The sequence below is a fragment of the Hemicordylus capensis genome, chromosome 1 (assembly GCF_027244095.1).
Source record: "Hemicordylus capensis ecotype Gifberg chromosome 1, rHemCap1.1.pri, whole genome shotgun sequence".
NCBI lineage: Eukaryota > Metazoa > Chordata > Lepidosauria > Squamata > Cordylidae > Hemicordylus > Hemicordylus capensis.
In genome coordinates, this window is record NC_069657.1 from 443,337,431 (window position 1) to 443,358,579 (window position 21,149).

At 46.1% G+C, this 21,149-nt stretch overlaps 1 protein-coding gene across 2 annotated transcripts in view; it reads right to left on the reverse strand.

Annotated features, from left to right (window-relative positions):
• Positions 1-21,149, reverse strand: part of PNPT1 (polyribonucleotide nucleotidyltransferase 1) — a 58,359-nt gene that overhangs the window by 28,961 nt on the left and 8,249 nt on the right. For both annotated transcript variants that reach the window (XM_053246382.1, XM_053246391.1), the window contains exons 9-13: positions 19,262-19,448; positions 9,859-9,910; positions 7,658-7,715; positions 6,892-6,988; positions 3,224-3,326 (exon numbers count right to left, since the gene is read on the reverse strand). In XM_053246382.1, coding sequence (XP_053102357.1) covers positions 3,224-3,326; positions 6,892-6,988; positions 7,658-7,715; positions 9,859-9,910; positions 19,262-19,448 — 497 coding nt within the window. The remainder of the gene's footprint in view (positions 1-3,223; positions 3,327-6,891; positions 6,989-7,657; positions 7,716-9,858; positions 9,911-19,261; positions 19,449-21,149) is intronic.

Sequence of the window (21,149 nt, forward strand, 5' to 3'; positions counted from 1 at the left end):
AGAGGAGCCAGGACCATTTGTGAGTCTCTTTGCAAGTCAGAACTAAGAGGTAAGACTGTTTGGAACTTTCCCTCCTCTTCTGGCATGCGACTGGAATAGCTTAGAACCCAAGAGGGCAGAAGAGTGATCCACATGTTTTCCAAGGCTCTCTCAATATTTTCACCATTAGCCGGACAGTCCCTAAGCCTGATCTGCAGCTTCTTCTGTCCCTTCAGCTTGCAACTTGGATTATGTCCTCTATTGCCAAGGACTAGAAGCAACTGTTCCCCCCCCCCCGATCTCCCCACAATTAACATATTCCTAATTATATGGTACTGGGAGCTAATTTTAGCTGAAAAGTAGAGTATGGATAAATAAGAGCTCCATCCCTTCATTTCAGCTTTGCAAAATAAAATTCACTGACATCAGCATCAGTTAACTAACATTTTTCGTATATAAGAAGAACCTACAGTCAAGTCTACACACAATTCCTCTGAACAGATTGTCAGAAAGAAGGGGGGAAAACCAAAAAAAGTTTACCACCCTGCAATTTAAGAAGCAGCAGCAGGTCTGATTCATGGATGCTGCTATTTTAAGCAGTTCGCCCACAAGGACCTTTTCATTCACTGACATGCACATCCCACACACAGTGTAGCTTTTAATAGTGATGCAGAACATATGTAAGCTTTCACTTTATAAGCAACATACAGTGGAAGCCAGGAATGACTTTATATTTCTGCAGAGAAGCAGTCAAGTTTATTTCAAAACGATCCACAGTAATTTAATACAGAATGGAGGTGGCACAGCAACACTGCCAAGGCTTTTTCATTCACTTCATTTTAATTGCTGACCAACAGCATACTGTGCCCAACCACAACATCCTACAGCAGGGGGTAGGCAAACATGCTCTCCAGCTGTCGGTGAACTACAACTCCCATCATTTCCAGCCACAATAGATTGGGCTGGAGATGACAGGAATTGTCATTCAACAACAGCTGGAGAGCCAAGGTTGCTGTCATGAGTCCTACCAGAGTCAGAGGAGGAGAGTTCACTGGGGTTGAATCCTTGTCTGTAAGGGATTCACAGAAGGCTGCCACAACCCACTTTATTTTGATTTGGGAAAACCCACTCTCCAGATAAGACTCCCAGGGGTGGGGATTGCAAAACCCTCCCTAAAAGGGCTGAGCATTTCTAGGCCTCCAGAGGTGTGTGACTAAGGCAGACCCAAAATGAAGAGCAGCACACTTCACCAACAAGGGTTTATTATTACATTAAAAGAACAATCGTGTCTTCATAAAGCAGATTGTGCATGAGTGTGTGTGTGTTTCACTAACCAGGCAACTCAGATGCAGTGCAAAACAATAAAGGAAAATAACTTCCCACACGAGTCTAACTGGACTGGTCCCTATTCTTCTACTACTCACTGGCAGGGGCCTTCCTGCTGTTTCCAGCCTTCCAATTCCCCAGCAGCTTCTCAGCTTGTGTTTTCTCAAAGACAGACTAAACTCTTGGGACAGACTAAACAAAGAACAAAGCTTTCTCTTTTGCTGCTGTTGGCTGCCTGTGTAGATCCCACCCAGTCCTCTGGATTGGTCCTTCTGTTTTGATTTTCCAGGGCTTTCCGCCTTACACCCTCCTAGCAGTTGCTCTAAGTGAGACCTAGGCTTCCCCTAAAGCCTTACTATCACTACAGTTGCCTCTTCCTGTCTTACAACAATCATCCAAGAAGGCTGCGTTTCTCCATTAACCATGTACACCAAACATCTCTCAGCAGGGCTTCACTTTGACAGACTTGTCATGACTGCAAATCTGTGTTCCTAGACACTGATCCTGATCTTGCAACCCCCGAGGCCTAGACTCAGTGCAAGAGGCTATCAGTTCAACTCCCAACAAACTGATCCCTCCTAAGAAAACATTTCCTTCTTCCTCAATTCCATGCTCTCATTCTCCACTACAGCACCGGAGCGATCTGCTTGGGAGCAGGACCTCTGCACACCAAATCTGCAGGTCTCGCCCACATCAGTTTCTCTAGGTCCTCTGTCTTGGCCTCAAGGGAGCAGAGTTGCTCCCTGTCAGTCTACTGCACCAAGCACATAAACCCCAGATTCTGGCCAGCAGGCTAGTTATTTGTGTTAAGCCCTCACACCCCTTGCTGGCATTCATAACATTTCTCCCCGCTCCGTCCTCCAGTTGTCAGGCTGTGTTTATTTTCCCTTCTGCCTTTGTAGCTTTCAGGGCCGTCAAAGTCAAAAGCAACCTATTTTTATTCACACGAATGCTTAGGGTGGAGCTATTTATATGTTGCCCTTCTGTCAACATACTCATGGAGGTCCACAGTTAAAACAATGGCTTACAATTTAATAGATACACTGCTGAAGGGAAAAGGGACAGGAAAAAAAAATTAAGAGGGGCCCCTTGCTATCTTACCTCTCCCTCTGAGGCAGGCAGTGGAACGATTAATGCTTAAATCTCTCCCCTGGAAATAAACAGGGACTTAAAGGAGCTTCATTCTGATTGCACTGTGCCCTGTTTTATATATATACACAAACAGTATATATTTAGAAACATATACTGTACCTCTTTGTTATGCTGAGTCAGAACATTGGTCATTCTTGCCTGGTACAATCTACTGTGACTGGCAGAGGATCTTCAAGGTCATGAGAGATCTTTCTAACTAGAGATTGTGAGAACTGAACCTGAATTGAACTTTTGCTATGCACTAAGCATGTATATAGCCCTCAGAGGAAGGATGATAGCTCAGTGGAAGAGCTCCTGCTCTGCATGCAGAAGCTCCCAGGTTCAATCCCTGGCAGCATCCCCAGGTAGGGTTGGGAAAGCCTCCTGTCTGAAACCCGGGAGAGCCACTGCCTGCCAGAGTAGGCACTACATAGCTAGACAGACCAATTGCCTGACTTTGTATCAGGCGGCTTCCTATATAACAGGGCTTCTCAACCTGTGGGTCCCCAGATGTAATTAGACTTCAACTCCCATAATTCCCAACCAAAGGCCACTGGGGCTGGGGATTATGGGAGCTGAAGTCCAATAACATCTGGGGACCCACACGTTGAGAAGCCCTGCTATATAACCTATGTAAAAACACTACTAGTCACCTTGATGGATAGGGTGGGCTAGAAACTACTTTAAAAAAAAGTATAGAAATATCATAACGTAAGCTTTTGGAATACTTCTGCACTGATGTCTTCTGTTAAAAAAAAGTGGGTGGGGGGGGGGGGAGAGTTAGTACCTGTGTTTGACCTCTCTGGAACAGTGCAGATCCATGAAGCGTTTTGAACATATCCACTTCACAGCTGATATCTCTAAGTGAAGTTAGGTCTCGACCATCACATCTATGGGAGTAAAGTCCATAAACACAGTGTCACAGGGGAGAACATATTCCAAAGTCTTTGTTCACCTCAACCCCATACATGTTTTTAGACAGGAAGCGGTCTTCTACTAGCTAGGACCCTTGGTCCACGTAGCTCAGAACTGTGTACTCTGACTGGCAGCAGCTCTCTGCAATTTCAGACAGGCGTCTTTCCCAGCCCTGGCTGGAGACACCAGGGACTGAACTGGAGACCTACTGCAAGCAAAGCAGATGATCTTCCACTGAACTATGGACCCATCCCCAAGATGTGGCATCTTTGACTTGAATAATGGGACTCTGGTGAAGGCGTTACCCTTGAGAAAGAGTCTACAGGTGAAGGAGCAGTCCCATCATTACCATTCTGTCTTGTCTCTGCCTCATCTATGCACATTGGGTGCCATATTCAGATAAGGACCCTACTGCACACAGGCCTGATTTATGCAACCACAAAATAGATAGATATTATAAATACTTATACACTGAAAAGTGTTCTCAGAGCAGTTTACATAGCAAAAAGGAAGGGAAAGGTTTCCTCCCTCCCTCCCTCTCAACTCACACAACAGCAGCAACAGTCATTGGCAGGGACTCTAGACTAGGAAAGTTGCTCTCTCCCCTGCTAAATATAAGAGAGCAACCAGTTTACAAGGTGCCTCTTCACCCAGTTAAGCAGGAACCGTGTACAGGATACAGATAGCATGGATTGGGCCGACGAGGCCACTGGGCATTATGCATGTAGGCTTTTATTTGAATGTATCATACAAAGAATGTAGTCAGGCAGGGATTGGCATCATCTAGCTGACATGGAGCACAGGCTCTCTCACTAAAGGATACATATGCATAATGCTCATCCTCCCAAAAAGTAAACCAAAAAGGTATACAAAAATGTATACCAAAAAGGAAGAAAGGTACCACTAAGCCCAGGAGGATGCCAGCATGGCTATCATGTAAAGGAAGACATAAAGGAGAAGACTCCCTTCCGAAATTAGAAGGCCTGCCCAAATGAAGAGAACAGAAAGGAACACAAACTCTGGCAAAAGAAATGCAAGGTGACAATAAGGGCAGCAAAAAGGAACATTTAGCTAAAAGCATCAAGGGGAATAAAATTTTCTTTAAATATATCAGAAGCAGGAGACTTGCCAGGGAAGCGGTTGGACTGTTAAGACAATGGAGGAGTGAATGGGATTATTAAGAAGGATATGGAGGTTGCAGAGGAGCTAAATGAATTCTTTGCATCTGTCTTCATGGCAGAGGATACTGAGCATATACCTGTTCTTGAAGCAGGCTTTTTGGAGATGGAGGATAATAGAATACTTCAGATAGAAGTGACAAGAGATGATGTTCTAAACAATCTGGGAAAAATGAAGACTAGCAAATCGCCAGGGCCAGAAAGCATCCACGCAAGAGTCATCAAAGAACTCAAATGTGAAATTGACAACCTCCTTGCAAAAATACATAACTTATCCCTACAATTAGGCTCTGTGCCAGAGGACTGGAGAGTAGCCAATGTAACACCAATTTTCAAAAAGGGATCCATGGGTGATCCGGGAGATTACAGGCCGGTTAGCTTAACATATGTTCCAGGCAAATTGATGGAAAGCATTCTCAAGGATAAAATTGTAAAACACACAGAACAGGCCCCACTGGGGGAGAACCAGCATGGTTTCCGCAAAGGGAAATCTTGCCTCACCAACCTTTTGGGAGTTCTTTGAGAGTGTCAACAAGTGTGTGGCTCAAGGTGATCCAGTTGACATAGTCTACCTGGACTTCCAAAAAGCTTTTAATAAAGTTCCTCATCAAAGATTCTTGAGGAAACGTAGCAATCATGGTCTAAGGGTACAAGTACATGTGTGGATTGCTAACTGGTTGAAGGACAGGAAACAGAAGGTAGGTATAAATGAAGAGATTTCACAATGGAGGGAAGTAAGAAGTGGGGTCTCCCAGGGATCTGTACTGGAACCGGAGCTTTTTAATTTATTCATCAATGATCTAGAAGCAGGGGTAAGCAGTGTGGCCAATCTTTCCAAACTAGGGGAGTGAGCGACAAAGTGGCAAATGCAGTTCAATGTTGGCAAGTGTAAAGTGATGCACATTGGGACGAAAAACCCCAACTTCAAGTGTATGCTGAGGGGATCTGAGCTGTCGGTGACTGACCAGGAGAGGGATCTTGGGGTCGTGGTGGACAGCTTGTTGAAAATTGTCGACTCAATGTGTGGCAGCTGTAAAAAAGGCCAATTCCATGCTAGGGATCATTAGGAAGGGAATTGAAAATAAAAGTACGATTTTAATGCCCTTACACAAAACTATATCGCAGTCACACTGGAAGTACCGAGTACAATTCTGGTCACCACATCTAAAAAAGGACATTGTAGAGCAGGAAAAGGTGCAGAAGAGGGCAACCAAGATGATCAGGGGCCTAGAGCTCCTTTCTTATAAGGCAAGGCTACAACACCTGGAGCTTTTTAGTTTAGAAAAAAGACAACTGTGGGGAGACATGATAGAGGTCTATAAAATCATGCATGGTGAGGAGAAAGTGGATAGAGAGACATTCTTCTCCCTCTCACATAACACTAGAACTAGAGCTCATCCCATGAAACTGATTGCCACGAAATTTAGGACCAACAAACGGAGGTACTTTTTCACACAACACATAATCCACTTGTGGAATTCTCTGCCACAAGACAGCCAACAACCTGGATGGCCTTAAGAGGGGTTTGGATAACTTCATGGAGGAGAGGTGTATCAACGGTTACTAGTCGGAGGACTGTGGGCCACCTCCAGCCTCAAAGGCAGGATGCCTCTGAGTACCAGTTGCAGGGAGTAACAGCCGGAGAGAGGGCATGCCCTCAACTTCTGCCTGTAGTCTTCCAGTGGCATCTGGTGGGCCACTGTGTGAAACAGGATGCTGGACTAGATGGGCCATGGGCCTGATCCAGCAGAGCTATTTTTAAATGTTCTTATTTTCCCACAGGAACCTGCCCATCCAATTTGATCATCTGCGGAGTCCCATCTGCACATCTTGTCCCCATCTAAAGTGCGGTCGCCAGGAATGTGGAAAAAGACCTTCTCTGTTGCTGTGGTACAGACTGTGGAACTCCTTGCCCACTCCCTGACATCTTTGGGTGGTGTTCTGGCAGGCCTTTGGCTTGACTGGTAGATGCATCCATTTTGCCCAGCACTCCCTGTTCTTTGCTGATTTAACTCTCTTCTGCTGCACCTTGTCCCATTCTTGCTGTTTTTATTTGTAATTGGTTGCTTTTAGAATTCTAATGTCAGCCATTTCCCGGAAAGGTGGATATAAATGCAGTCATACATATATCACAAGGAGGATCTCTCCACAAGTACAGCATTTATTTGGGTGACAAATGGTGTGAATGTGTTTGTTCGTGTCCCACACATGCCACCGTGGGGCTTTCAAGCATGCTTTGCGGATGTTGTATGTGGATCCAGCACCCCCAGTTTGCATAATGCCTGAACAAGGCTCCTGTCTCTGGCCTTTTCCAGTCCTTAACATTCTATCTATCTGTCAAAACATTAAATCCCATACTTACCTTCTGTATTCATTCAGAATAAGATTCCTAAAATTTTCCTTGGAAACAACATTAAATGCTTCAATGAATTCGTAAGGCTCAGCCTCTGGAAACCTTTCTAGAGATAAACAGATCAGAAACAGAAACTGAAGCAGAGTTCTTTTCTCAACAGCATGACAAAGAAGTTAAAACATGCTACTTCAGAAGACATTCCAGAGCACTTGTCAAATCTTTAGTCTTCCCTGTTCTTAGAAATTTAGTGATTGCTAGTTGTGGTGCACTGAGCACTTGCTATAATAAAGGGCTAGGCCAAATGTGCTTTTTTACACTCATCAGGTCTACACAGAGGGCCTAATGTGAGCAAAGAGTATCCTCAGTGTCTTTGAAGGACAGGATGGGAAGAAGAGGGCACATCCCACTCTATCACCTTCATTGAGAGCACGGAAGAGCTACACTCATGGCCTTGTTCTTGCTGAGGTAGTACAGCGATTGAATACAAAGACTCACTTCACACTAACTACCCTTCTTTTCAACATGCTAGATTTTCTGTGTGCAGGGGAGTGCTTTCGTATGTAGGACATTCAGTCATGACAGCACCTGCTTGCACGCCAGAATGATACAGCCCAGACACAGATTTGCTACCGAAGTGAGAATTATTCCATTATAGCATCGGTAACCAAAAATCTGCATATTAGACTTTAGGTCAGCCTCCACCAGTCGAACTGTAAACAAATGTGTACGTTATTTTAGCATATTTATAACCTAAATAAAACTAAGAAGATCTTACCTTTCAGCTGTTCTTCTGTTTCAAGCCTTATTTTATTAACTGCTTCATCTCTTGAAATCTGGAATGCAAAAATCTATCTTTTAGGGCTAGATAAACCATTTTGAATGCAAGATGAGTTTGTGTACATCCTTTGTCCATGAGGACACATGGGCAGATCACAAAATGCTTCCCCACAGAGGGCTACCAATTTGTGTGTGTGTGTGTGTGTTATCCCCACCCCCACCCCCCCCGCCCAGCAACTGGGGAAAAACCAATTAAACAAAATTTTTACATCCTTTCTGGAACATATAAGTTCTCAAGAACCACTGTAACTGAACTGAAAACACATGTCCAATCCAGCGACAACTATCAGTGTCCAGAAACATTTCAAGATATGGTTCTAGTGCCACCAGAACAAGATAGCGTCTAGATATTTTGGCATTTGTGTGTTTGAGACAGGGTCGATAAATTTTTTTTTTTAAAAATCAGATTTAAAAAAAATTTAATCAGGTTTTTAAATTGGATTTTAATCTTATTTTAAAAATTCATTAAAAGAATCTAGGTCAAAGATATCATCATGAGTGTTAATCATAACTTTCTAATGATATTATATGAACATATTAACAACAATATCTGAGGAGGTTCGTCTCCAGTTACCACCAGTTCATCTGGTGGTAACTCAGAGGCAGGCCTTCTCTATAGCTGCTCCAGGGCTGTGGAATGCGCTCCCTGCGGAAATCCGTAATTGGAATTCTCTATTAGCCTTCGGGAGAACCCTTAAAACGTATTTGTTTGGCCTGGCTTTCCAGGGTTTTAAAATCATTTTTAATATTTTAACCCGGTTTCAGGGTTTTTAATTACTGTGATTGTTTAATTGTTGTTTTAAAATGTTAATTGTTGTTATACAACAACATGTATGTTTTAGCTCTTTACTGTTTAATGGTTTGTTTTAATTGTAAACCACCCTGAGCCATTTTGGAAGGGCAGTATAAAAATCAAATAAATAAATAGGGATGAGAGATAACAGAAATAGATCAATTCTGTTGTGCAGGTGGTACACATGCAGCACACAGAGTCAACCCCTTGCCCCCACCCCATTCTCTCTGAGGGCAAACACATTCAAACATTACTTTCAACACTCATACGATGAGTGTATAGTGTACACAGGCAGAGATCTGTACACAGGTACAGTCATTCACATGTTATGCTAGACACAGGTACATAAGTATACTTCCTATGTCTACAATGCATTTGGAGGGCTTGTATCCAGGTTCACTTTTAAAATAAACACAGGTAGTATCATTCACATAAACCCATCTGTACACATATAGTATAATGTCTGAATCAGGCTAAAGAAGGCCAATGAATGAATGAATGAATGAATGGAGGATGGGACTGGCGGGAGTCTGGATATAAATGTAAGGGACAGGGAAGTGGAATAGAAAGTGAAAACAAAAGTGAACAGAACATATTTGTGCAATCCCGAGGAAACAATTTCTGAGTGTATCCTCCATTGTAGAAGGGAAACACCTATCATGGCAGCAGGCTATAAGAGAGACCCCATATGGGAATATTTTAATGAAGTTCCTGTACTTGTGGGTAAGGCAGGCGTGTGTGTGAAGTGCAAACATTGCAACAAAGAAATGTAAGGCTTGGTTGCCTGAATGAAACAGCATTATGAGATGTGTGCACTTATTATAGTTTGTACAGATAAACTTTGTTGTATGTGGAACCGCTGTTCGCGGTTACACGTATCTGCAGATGTAAAATAGACACCCTACCTCTTTATCCGCGGATATGAAAGGGTTAAAACCCACGCATCTGTGGTTCCTAGGCCAGAAATTACCACAAAGGTCATTTCCGGCCCCCATTTTGTCTACAGAAGCCATTTTGTGGCTCATTTCATCAAGAAAAAAATTAACAATGGAAAAAATCCATGACTTTGGGGGACCTTTTGGGCGTTTTAGGGGGCATTGCTGGATGCCAGGAGACCCGCGGATCATGGTAGGGCACTTTATTTGGCTTGTTTTTGCATTTTGAGGGCAAGGCCGTTCTCAGACACCTCAGTGCAGGAAAGAACAGGCCGCTGAAGATGTAGAGTGTTTTTTGCACTGAATTCAGAACATGAGGAGCTAAATAAAAACAGGCTGAAGGCAGACAATCAGGACTCCAAGAAGAATAGACTCATATGCAATTTATCAACATAAGGTTTACGTACTCACTTTATCATGCTTGAAGTCCGAGAACACTGCCGTGAGTTTTTCAGAGGCAAGCCTTTCAGAGAATGGGGTGGCGGAGGGCAGGGAGGAGAGAAGAATGAATTATTAGCATCTTAAATCTGAATGGGAATCCTTTTCGTCTCAGTGACTCTAAAGCCAATGCAGCAGCACAGAAAAGGCAATGCTTTCACCAGATGCCACAAAATAATCCATGGGTAGGGCAAAGCCTAAGTGCCAGTTCTTCTCATACAGTGCATCTATAGAAGTGTTCCATCTGCCTTGAAGTAATCCAACAAAAAATAGGACAATTGTACCAGACTTTTCAGGAGCCAGAAGATGAAAAGCAGCATGAGCACCATGTGAGGCCCACTTGGTAAAGATCTCCACGGTAAAAAAAAGACCCCTCTTTTCCTCCCAATACAATGTTATTTATTTATTTGTCATGTAGATGTTAAAAAGCATTGCGGATAGGATGGAGCCCTGAGGGACACCATACAATAGCTCTCATTTCATAGTGCAACAATCCCCGAGTGACACTATCTGAAATCTGCCCGAGAGATAGAAATTGAACCACTGCAAAGCAGTACCCCCTATTCCCAAATTCCTCGGACAATTAAAAAGGATACCATGGTCGATGGTACTGAAAGCTGCAGGGAGAGCCAAAAGAACCAACAGAGTCATACTCCCTCTGTTGATTCCTTGGTACAGATCATCCCTCAGGCTGATCAATGCCATCTCAATCCCAATCTAAAGCCAGTTTTAAATGGGTTTAGATAATAAGTGTCCTCCAAAACTACCTAGAATTGACCAGCCACCACCCTCTCAATCACCTTGCCCAACCAAGGGAGGTTGAAGACCAAACTAATATTCTCCATAACTGAGAGTTCTAGGGCAGGCTTCTTAAGTAAAGGTCTCACAATTGCCTCCTTCAAACATGGAGGCATCCTTCCCTCTCCTAGTGAGGAATTTATGATGCCAACTAGACCAATTCTAACAGCCTTCCTACTAGATGATATAAGACACTAGCCGACCCTGCACAGAGCATCTGTGCACTCTTTGGGGCCGGCGGTTACCTCTTCCCCCCCACCTTCTGCCCCAGTCTCCACTTCCAGACCCAGCCGCCTCTCCTCCCCCTACTTTCTCCCTCGCACTCCTGGGCCTGGCCTCCGCGGCTGGGCCCGCTGCTGTCTCTGCGGCCAGGCGTGCCACTGCTGCGGCAACCAATTCTCCTGGGTGTGCCTCAGCTAATCAGGCCCATCCGCCGCCCAGCCAATCAACTGGGCGCTGGGGCGCACATTCCAAGGCACACCTGGGAGAATTATATAGATATATAGATAAATAGATGTTGGGCATGGATCCAGTACAGGTGGTAGTCTGAACACATCCAAGAAGCTTATTCACATCCTTAGGAGTCACAAATGGTAACTGATCCATTCTATTTTTTTTTTTTTTTAAGGAGTTACTGGACACCCCTACCATTGACTCTGCAGTAATGGTAGAGTCCAAGTCAGCCCGAATGAGAGATATTTTATCTGCAAAAAAGTTATTAAAAGCAACACGGCAGGATGATGAAGGCTCAAGAGTCAAGTTCAGAGAGGAGGAAACCTGCGTCAGTCCTCTCACAATTCTGAATGACTCCGCTGGACATGAACTTGCAGACGCAATTCGTGCAGAACAGAATTGCTTCTTTGCTGCACGTATTGCCACAGTATAAGTCTTCCGATGAGTTTTGTGTTGTACCTTGTTAGATTCTAAATTTAGATTGTGGGAAGCAGGAAAAGAGGTGGTGGCAACAGCAAGGAAAAACAGATGAGTGTGAGCAAATGCAACTACAATTACAGGCAATCAGGTTTTGTTTCAACAAGGATTGAGGATTATGGGAGTGGGTTTTGAAGGGAGAGAGGGGTAGAGGAGCTCACTGCATAGAAGTTGATGTTACAACCAAAAGGTGTTACATCAGCGTAGCAGTGGACCTTGATGCAGTGGGTTTTGAAGTAACCATGCCAGTTGTGCCACAACAACAAGATGCAAAGCCACAAAATGGTCCAGATGATGAGGCATGATGAGATCAGGATTCGAGACAACCCATCTGTATACTATTTGTGCACTTACATAAGCTCTGAACCCAGGCCATGCACCACAGGAGGACCGGACAAGGAAATAACACAAGGAAACAAACACTGGAACTATGTACAAGGCTGGAGAGCAAACCAGGGCATTCCAGAGACAAAGAATACCCCGAGAGGGAACCCCCTTCGGGAGAGGCCGAGAGCGCCAAACTGGGTGGGATGAGGTGTCCCTGGCAACATCAACCAGAAGAAGCCTTCACGGTAAGTGAACACCAATGCTCCATTCTCGGTTGACTGTTGCCAGGGACACCTCTGGGACATACCACAGCTTGTCCAACGCTCAGGGGCGGGTGCGCTCAGGCCTACTCACGAGGGAGGACCCGCTGGAGGACCCTTCTACCGAAGGCCGCCTGGATGTCGGCATGCGACTCGATCTTGTAGTGCCTGGTAAACGTGGACGGTGAGGACCAAGTGGCGGCTCTGCAAATGTCTTGGACTGGAGCATTAGTTGAAAAGGCCGTGGACGTAGATGCCGCCCTCGTGGAGTGCGCCGAAATGCTTGAAGGAGGAGAGAGGCGTTGTGTTTCGTACGCCATGGATATGCACGCCCTGATCCATCTGGCAATCGTGGGGGCTGACACGGCAGAGCCCATGGATCTCGGATGAAAGGAGACGAACATCTGGTCCGTACTTCTGAATGAGGCTGTGTGAGTGATACATCTCTTAAGGCAGCGCTGAATGTCCAGGTTATGCCAGAGTTTTTCCCTCTCATGTGTGGGATGTGGACAGAAAGAAGGAAGGAAGACATCCTGGGACTGATGAAAAACTGAGGCCACCTTTGGTCTGAAAAAAGGATCAGGAATTAGTCTCACTGCTTCCTTGGAGAAGACGCAAAGGGATTTGTGGACAGACAGGGCCCTCAACTCTGAGACCCTTCGAGCTGAAGTGACTGCCACCAGGAAGGCGAGTTTAAATGAAAGTATACGGAGGGGAATGCTTGCCAGTGGCTCGAAGGGGGGCTTCTGGAGAGCCTGTAGCATGACGTGCAGATCCCATGATGGAAAATGGTGAACTGTCAGGGGAGATAGTAGGGTTGCACCCCGGAGAAAATGTCGTATGTGTGGAAAGGCTTGCCATGAAGAAGATTGATTACCTGAAATGAGGCCAACTAGGGATGCTGCTTGTCGTTTTAGTGTGTTCGGGTGGAGGCCTTTGTCCAAGCCCTCCTGAAGAAAAAGGAGAAGGTGACGTATGGTAGCGGAGCCCTTGGGAATGGAGTGTCAGGATGACCACCTCAGGAAGGCCCTCCAGGTGCATTGATAGATACGGTTGGTGGAAGGCCTGCGGGAAGCCAGCATCGTGGAAATGACCTTGCTGGAGTAACCAAAACGTCTTAAGACTCGCCGCTCAGTCTCCATGCGGCAAGCCTTAACCATCCTGGGTCTGAGTGGAGGACTGGTCCTTGGGAGAGCAGGTCGGGACGAACCGCAAGTTCCCAAGGGGGTTGCCTGGAAAGATGGAGGAGCTCCAGAAACCAGGGACGCCGAGGCCAGAAGGGAGCTATCAGAATGACTTGGGCCTTCAGCAGGTGGATTCTTCTCAGTACCCTGGGGATCAGAGAAGTTGGCGGGTAGGCGTATAGGAGACCGGGGGGCCAATCCGCCGAAAGAGCGTCCGTAGCCACCGCCGTCTGGCAGGGGAACCTTGTCATGAAGGAGGGAAGCTGGGCGTTCAGTGGGGAGGCGAATAAGTCGATTATCGGCGTCCCCATCTTGTGTGCGATCTGCTGGAAGATAGCCGGGTGAAGTGACCACTCTCCTGGCTGCACATCCTCCCTGCTCAGCCAGTCCGCTAGGATGTTTAGATCCCCTTTGACATGGTGGGCTGTCAGGGATTTCAGTTCCGTCTCCGCCCAGGAGAGTAGCAGGACCACCTCCTGGTGAAGAGAAGCTGAACGGGTACCCCCCTGGCGGTTCACGTGTGCCTTGGCGGTGGTGTTGTCCGTTTTCACGAGCACATGACGACCCCGGATCGTGGGATGGAAGGCAAGGAGAGCCAGTTGGATGGCGTGAAGCTCCCTCGATGCTGTGGTTCTGTTCCGCAGCTGACCAGATGCCTTGAGCCGTCATGTTGAGGCAATGGGCGCCCCAACCCCTGTCGCTGGCATCTGTAGTCACAATGATTTTGGGAGCATCCAGAAACTCTTTGCCCTGAAGGAGGTGTTCCGGGGAGAGCCACCAACAGAGGGCTGTCCGGATGGAGGATGGTAGTTTCACTCTCATCTTCCGTCTCCTTGTGATGGAGCGCTGGTGCGGGAGAAGGAACCACTGGAGGGGTCTGAAGTGAAGTCTGGCCCACGGGACTACCTCTATGGTGGCCACCATCAGGCCAAGAAGTCTCACCAGGGCTAAAAGGCAGGTAGAAGGAGACTGAAGTGCCTTCCGGACCTCTCCTGTCAAGGTCGTGAGCTGTTCCTGTGGTAGGAATAAGCGGTCTAGTTCTGTGTTGATGAGTAACCCCAGATGGAGAAGCTGGCATGACGGGGTAAGTTGACTTTTGGCGGAGTTGATTATAAAGCCATGGCGCTCTAGCTCTGATAGTGTCGAGGCGATGTGTCGCTGAGCCTCTGGTAGGGAGCGCGAATGGAGAAACAAATCGTTAAGGTAAGCCATGAGCCGGATCCCCTGGAGCCGCAGGAGAGCCACCAGAGGCGCCAGTACCTTGGTGAAGACTCTGGGGGTGGCGGAGAGGCTGAAAGGAAGAGCGACGTATTGATAATGAAGACCTGCATACTTGAATCGCAGGAACCTTCTGCTTTCCTGGTGGATCGGGATATGTAGGTATGCTTCTTTGAGATCCACAGACGCCAGAAGATCCAGATGATGCAGAGCCTCTGTGATGGCGCGTAGAGTGTCCATACGGAAGCTGAGAAACAAACGCTGAAGGAAAACACTGAGCTGAGGAAAACACGTCTGCCTGGAGCTGAGCGAGGACAGAAAGAACTGGGAGGGGTTATCCTCCTAGCACCAAGGAGGCGTGGCCGAAATCTCTTCAACCAATCAAATCTGTCCTGCCTTGGAGCTAGTGAGAAAGGATAACCCAGAGGTGTCCCTGGCAACAATCAACCGAGAATGAATTATCATTCACTTTCCAGATCCCAAAACTTTATTTAACATAATTGTATACTGCCCACTACCGAAGTCTCTAGACGGTTGACAACATTAAAACAAACCAAGAAATTTTAGAATAATTTAAAACATATAACATTTCAAATTATATTATTTACTTGCTTCCAAATGTTCATATTTGCAAACTTGACAAAAAGAAACTGATCACAAGTTAGTCTATAGATGATAGCTATTTGATAACTTCCTATTATACTTCCTATGATAACTTCCTATAGCTATTTGATAACTATTTGAGCAACTTCCTCTTTAACACTATCATGAGCCTACCCTTGACAAAACCTGATAGCTATACGGCCATAAAAAGGGTGGAAAGAGCACTGAAGGCAAAAAGCCTTGCTGTAGAAAAGATTATTTTCCTTAATCCAGCCTCTTCCCCAAATACCTTACAAGGGAATGGAGTACAGTGAAACTGACTAGACCAAATTGCAAGTAGCTTCTGATCAAGTTAACTGCATACCTAAAAGTAACCTGAGAGAAAGAAAATGCTCTTGAACAGCAAAGCATTGCTGAAAGGTAGCCTTGCACACTTGCACCTTCCCCCACCTCCCAAAGTGTGACATGCAGATGTATGGACAAATAGCCTTTAAATATTTTGGCCTTCATTCAAACTAGTGTTGCACCAGCACGATGCGAAAAAACTAGCCCCTTTATGTGGCTGGTAGTGTTCCACAGTGTTCCACAACCGATAGTAGAAGGCCTTTGCTAGGACATGTACAAAGCTGCACAGCGTGTGACGACATTTTCCACTAGTGCAGGGCTGCACAACTTTGGCCCTCCTGCAGATGTTGGACTACAAGTCCCACAACACCCCCAATTACTGGCCACTGTGGGTGAGGATTATGGGAGTTGTAGTCCAGTGGCAGCTGGAGGGTAGGGATGTGAACAGAACCAGGCAGGGGTGGTTCGATGGCGGCGGGGTGCTGCTTTAAGAGCGGGGGATTTAAGTGCACTTACCCCTCCCTTCCACTGCCGGCGCTCCTTTTTTCTGAAGTCCTCGGGGTGGCAGCGTACCTCCCTGCCACGCCGTTTACCAGATACAACCGGAAGTCTCTGACGCGCCTGTGTGTACCAGGAACGGGTGCGCGGACATCGCAACATGCATGCTCCCACGCCTGGCATGCGCAGGCGTGTCGGATACTTCCGGCTGTATCCAGTAAATGGGGGCAACAGGGAAGTATGCTACCGCCCCAATGGACTTTAGAAAAAAGGAGTACCAGCAGGGGAAGAGCGGAGGGTGGCAGAAGTGCACCCTCCCTGCTCTTAAAGCAACACCCACTCCCCGCCATTGAACCGGTGGAATCAGCTGCTATTCGAACTAGTTTGGAGGCCCATAAAGGGCCTCTGAACCGGTTCCCCTGCACATCCCTACTGGAGGACTGAAGCTATACAGCCCTGCACCACTGCAAGAACTAGTCTGAAACAGGCATATTCCTTCCTTTGCACATGTCACTGCACCACCTGCTTATGCTAGCGCAGCAGCATTACTCAAGCGTGACACTGAATGAATCCATCCAATGAATGGATGTAGGCCATTCATTTTAACTTTAAAAAAATAATAATCCAAAACTGTTCCAGGCATTTGTTGGGTTGGAGGCAGTGGCAAGGAGGAGGAAGGGTCAGTACACAATACCGTGTTTCCCCGAAAATAAGACAGTGTCTTATATTAATTTTAGGCCCCAAAAATGCACTAGGGCTTATTTTCGGGTAGGTCTTGTTTTTATTGAAGTTCAAAAAAGTTCTAGTTTGAATAGCTGGCTGCTACCCTTCTACTCAGTGTCCTTTCAGTCCATCAACTGTTACTCAGACATGACACCTCAGTTTGCTGTGTTCTTGACCTTAATCAAAAGTTATTTGTGTTTCCCTGAAAGTAAGACAGTGTCTTATATTAATTTTAGGCCCAAAAAATGCACTACGGCTTATTTTCGGGTAGGTCTTATTTTCGGGTAGGTCTTATTTTCGGGGGAGGTCTTATATTAGCGGTACTTCAGAAATTACTGCTAGGTCTTACTTTCGGGGTAGGTCTTACTTTCGGGGAAACACGGTAGTTAGTAACTAACTGGACCTGCTTTTGGAAGCTCAGGTGGAGGAGGTAGCCAGGGGTGCCTTTGCACGGCTTCGACTAGTGCGCCAGCTGCGTCCTTGTGTCTTTCTTACCATCTTGTTTTTAAATTTTGCTGTGAACTGCCTTGGGATTGTTTTAATGAAAGGTGGTATATAAATTTAACAATAAATAAACACCAGAGCATACAAGTATACTGGAGGAGTGTCAGTTCCATCACTGAAACGAGTTCTGGTTTCCTTCCCAAGTCTACTTAAAGAGCTACAGAAACCTACAAACCCAGTTTGACCACAACAATAGTTCCATTTCACACATTATGTTCAACACTTGTACAATGAGTCCAGGTACAGAGCTGTACACGGGTACAGTCATTGACATGTTACGCTGAGTATAGCTATAGCAGTATGCTTACAGTTAGGAAGCATTTCAGGGGGGTGGTACCCAGACACACTTTTAACATGAACGCAGGTACAGTAATTCACACAAAAACTTGTACATGTGTACAGACACCTATACACTTGTACAACATAACACCAGGACAGGGCTTATGGCAGGATGGGGGTAGGTGACCACATTTACAGGGGCCCATGATAGCTTGGTCACAAAGACTGCAGTTCTCAAAAAAGCTAGCATCCATAAGAGCCATAACTGATTTATATAAAGATATTTTACTTTCATACTTTTAAAGTGTGTACTGTTTATACATAAAGAAGGATTAGCACAATTATAATTCAGCCATTACTAGTTACATTCAAGTTAGTGAAGAAGAAATTCACTGAGAACTGGGCTCTTTTTAAATACATTGCTGTAATAAGTTTAATATAAACGCTTACAGTCAATCAATACTTTATTTTGGTCTTCAATCAGCTGAGATGTTTAATCTATTTATCATCATCATCAGTATGGTTTGGCATATCTTTTGTCCTAGTTGCTTGAAATACTTCTATTGAATTTTCACATGGGGCTCCTGAGTCCTGACCATCTCCCATCTAAGGGGCTAATCAGGTCCATAACTGCTTAAGAATGCAAGAAGCTGCCTTATACCGAGTCAGACCATTGATCCATCTAGCTCAGTATTGTCTACACTGACTGGCGGCAGATCTCCAAGGTTTCAGGCAAGAGTCTCTTCTAGGGATGTACACGGAACCGCAGAGCTGCAGCCCGGCACAGTGTGTGTGGGGGGTCCTTTAAGGGTGTGGGGAGGGTGTACTTACCCCTCCAGCCGCTTTCCCCCCACTGGTGCACGTATTTTAGGAAGCATTTGGGGCGGCAGGATACCTCCCTGCTGCCCCTTCCCCCTCTCGGCAGCAAAAGGCTTCAGAAAGCCTGTTGCGTGCGCGCATGGTCACAGAGACATGGCGCTCGCGACGTGCGCAAGCGCAAAAGGCTTTCTGAAGCCTTTTGCTGCTAAGAGGGGGAAGGGGCAGCAGGGAGGTACCCTGCCGCCCCAAATGCTTCCTAAAATACATGTGCCAGCGGGGGGAAAGCGGCGGGAGATGTACACCCTCCCCAACCCCTTAAAGGACCCCACCCCCCGCGGCGTCAAACCGCCCCATGTTGGACCGGTCCGGAGGCCTGTAGAATGGCCTCCGGACCAGTATGTGCACATCACTAGTCTCTCCCAGTCCTATCTGGAGATGCCAAGGAGTGAATCTAGGGCCTTCTGCATGCAAAGCAAATGCTCTTCCATTGAGCTATGGCTCCATCTCCTAAGGGGGAAATCTTATAGTGTGCACATGTGGTCACCAGTATTCCCTGTAACAGAGATTCCCAGATGTTGCTGACTACAACTCCCATAATCCCCAAAGGCTGTGCAAGTGGGAATGCTGGAAGTTGTAGTTCTATCCAAACCAATGATAGACTCTGCTTAGCAAAGAGGACAAATTCAAGCTCACCACAAGAGCAACTCTTAGCTTCAGCAACAGTGCAGCCTCAAGTGGTCCTAGACTATTCACTGTGACAGCTGTCCTAGTAATGTTCTGCAAGCTAGCACGACCATTTGTCTGTTGCTGTAGCTTGGACTTTAAAATGAGCAATAAAAATCATGTTTTCAGTTATTGTACCGTGATCAGTGCTTTCTGGATACTTACTGCTTTGCACATTCCACAATCTCCTCTGGAGCAGTGAATAACTTGTGTCCTGTTCTCTTGGCGATGCCCTGCTCTCTTGCCAGCTGTTGTATGCCTTGGATTATTTGCTGGGTGTGCTTCATGCCCACTTTGATGGCATGACAGAAGTCCTGCTGCAATACGTTCTCCGCTGCGGCTTCCAGCATAACTATCGATTCAAATGCAAAGCTAGAACTCAGTCACCTTGACAGTCTTCAACTGACAGCTCAGCAAAGAGAAACCTAAACAGTCAGTTTACATTTTATAAATCAAGCTCACTTGGATACTATGAACTCTGCTAAATTTATTTATTTATTTATTTACATTTTATATCCTGCTCTTCCTCCAAGGAGCCCAGAGCGGTGTACTACATACTTAGATTTCTCCTCACAACAACCCTGTGAAGCAGGTTAGGCTGAGAGAGAGGTGACTGGCCCATAGAGTCACCCAGCTAGTATCATGGCTGAATGGGGATTTGAACTCGGGTCTTCCCAGTCCTAGTGCAGCACTCTAGCCACTACACCACGCTGGCTCTCTTAAGTTACGTAATGGGTCATGACAATTCAAGTTAAGACCTGGGCAGAAACATACAGAGACTGCAAGAGCAAAAAAGGCCTTTTCTCAGTCAGGAGATACAAAAAAACAAAAGGATACAAAAAAGGGAGGGGAAATTGTCAAAGTAGATTTCACAGTTTAAATATACTCTTTGGTTTCATATTAGTTATGTAGATAAAATATTTTGTTTACAGGATGTATTTTCTTAAGAGAATCTCAAAAAGTTGAGGCACATCCTCAACCTTGGGAAAGGCTGTGCTAACTGTTCATATAAACTAGTGATTAATCCATGCTTGAGCAAAACTAGCATTGGCTTGGATGCAGCCATTGCAAGGACCATGATTAATCGGGATTAGTGAGCCCCATGGAGCCAATTGTGATAATCCACAATTTCAGGGCAATCCTGGTCAAACTGCTCTGGTTAACCAGCATTTAACCAGGATTCAATTCTGGTTGTCTGTCCTGGTGAAATGCTGGTTAACTAGAGAGGTTTGATCAGGATTGCCCCAAAATTCTGCATTCATACAAGCAGCTCCACAAGGCTCACTGATCCACATTGACCTTTTAACCAGGATCTTTGTGATTATGTGAATTCATATATTAAACTATATGTTAAACCATCTTATCTATCGATCAATCTATCTAATTCTCTAAGACATCCCCGTGGCTAATCCCATGTGTGGCAGCTCTTGTGAGAGTTTGGAGAGCTGCTGGATAGCCATGGATGTGGGCGGGGGGGAGGAAAGAAAATGGTGGGCTAGCCAGCTGGGGAGGGGGGAAAGCAGCAGGGAGAGAAGGGGGAGACGATGGCAGCAGGCGGGCAGTGCGGCCTCCCTCTCCAGCCCGCCTGCTGGCCAAAAGGCAAGAGCACCTGGCGGGCAGGTGGGGGAAATGATGGCGGCTGGTGGGTGGGCGGGCAGTAGGGAGGCCGGTGTAGCTTCCCTCTCCAGCCTGCCTGCAGGCCAAAATGCAGGAGCACCTGGCAGGCAGGGAGACGATGGTGGCTGGGCAGCAGCGAGGCCAGCGTAGCCTGCTTCTCTAGCCCAGCAGCTGGCCAAAAGGCAGCAGCACCCGGTGGGGGGCGGAGGAGAAGTGGCAGCCATGCCAGCCAGACATGGAGGTAGAACGAGTTGGGGTGGGGGAAGCAGGGAGAACTAAGGGTGCAGATGCTCTGCACCAGATCAGCTAGTTTATTTATTATTTCTCTATGTAAACCACTTTGAAAACTTTTGTTGAAAAGTGGTATATGACTGTTTTTAAAAATCAAGTTTACAATCCAATAAATAACCTCCGCAAGTAACATCAGATCAGAAGA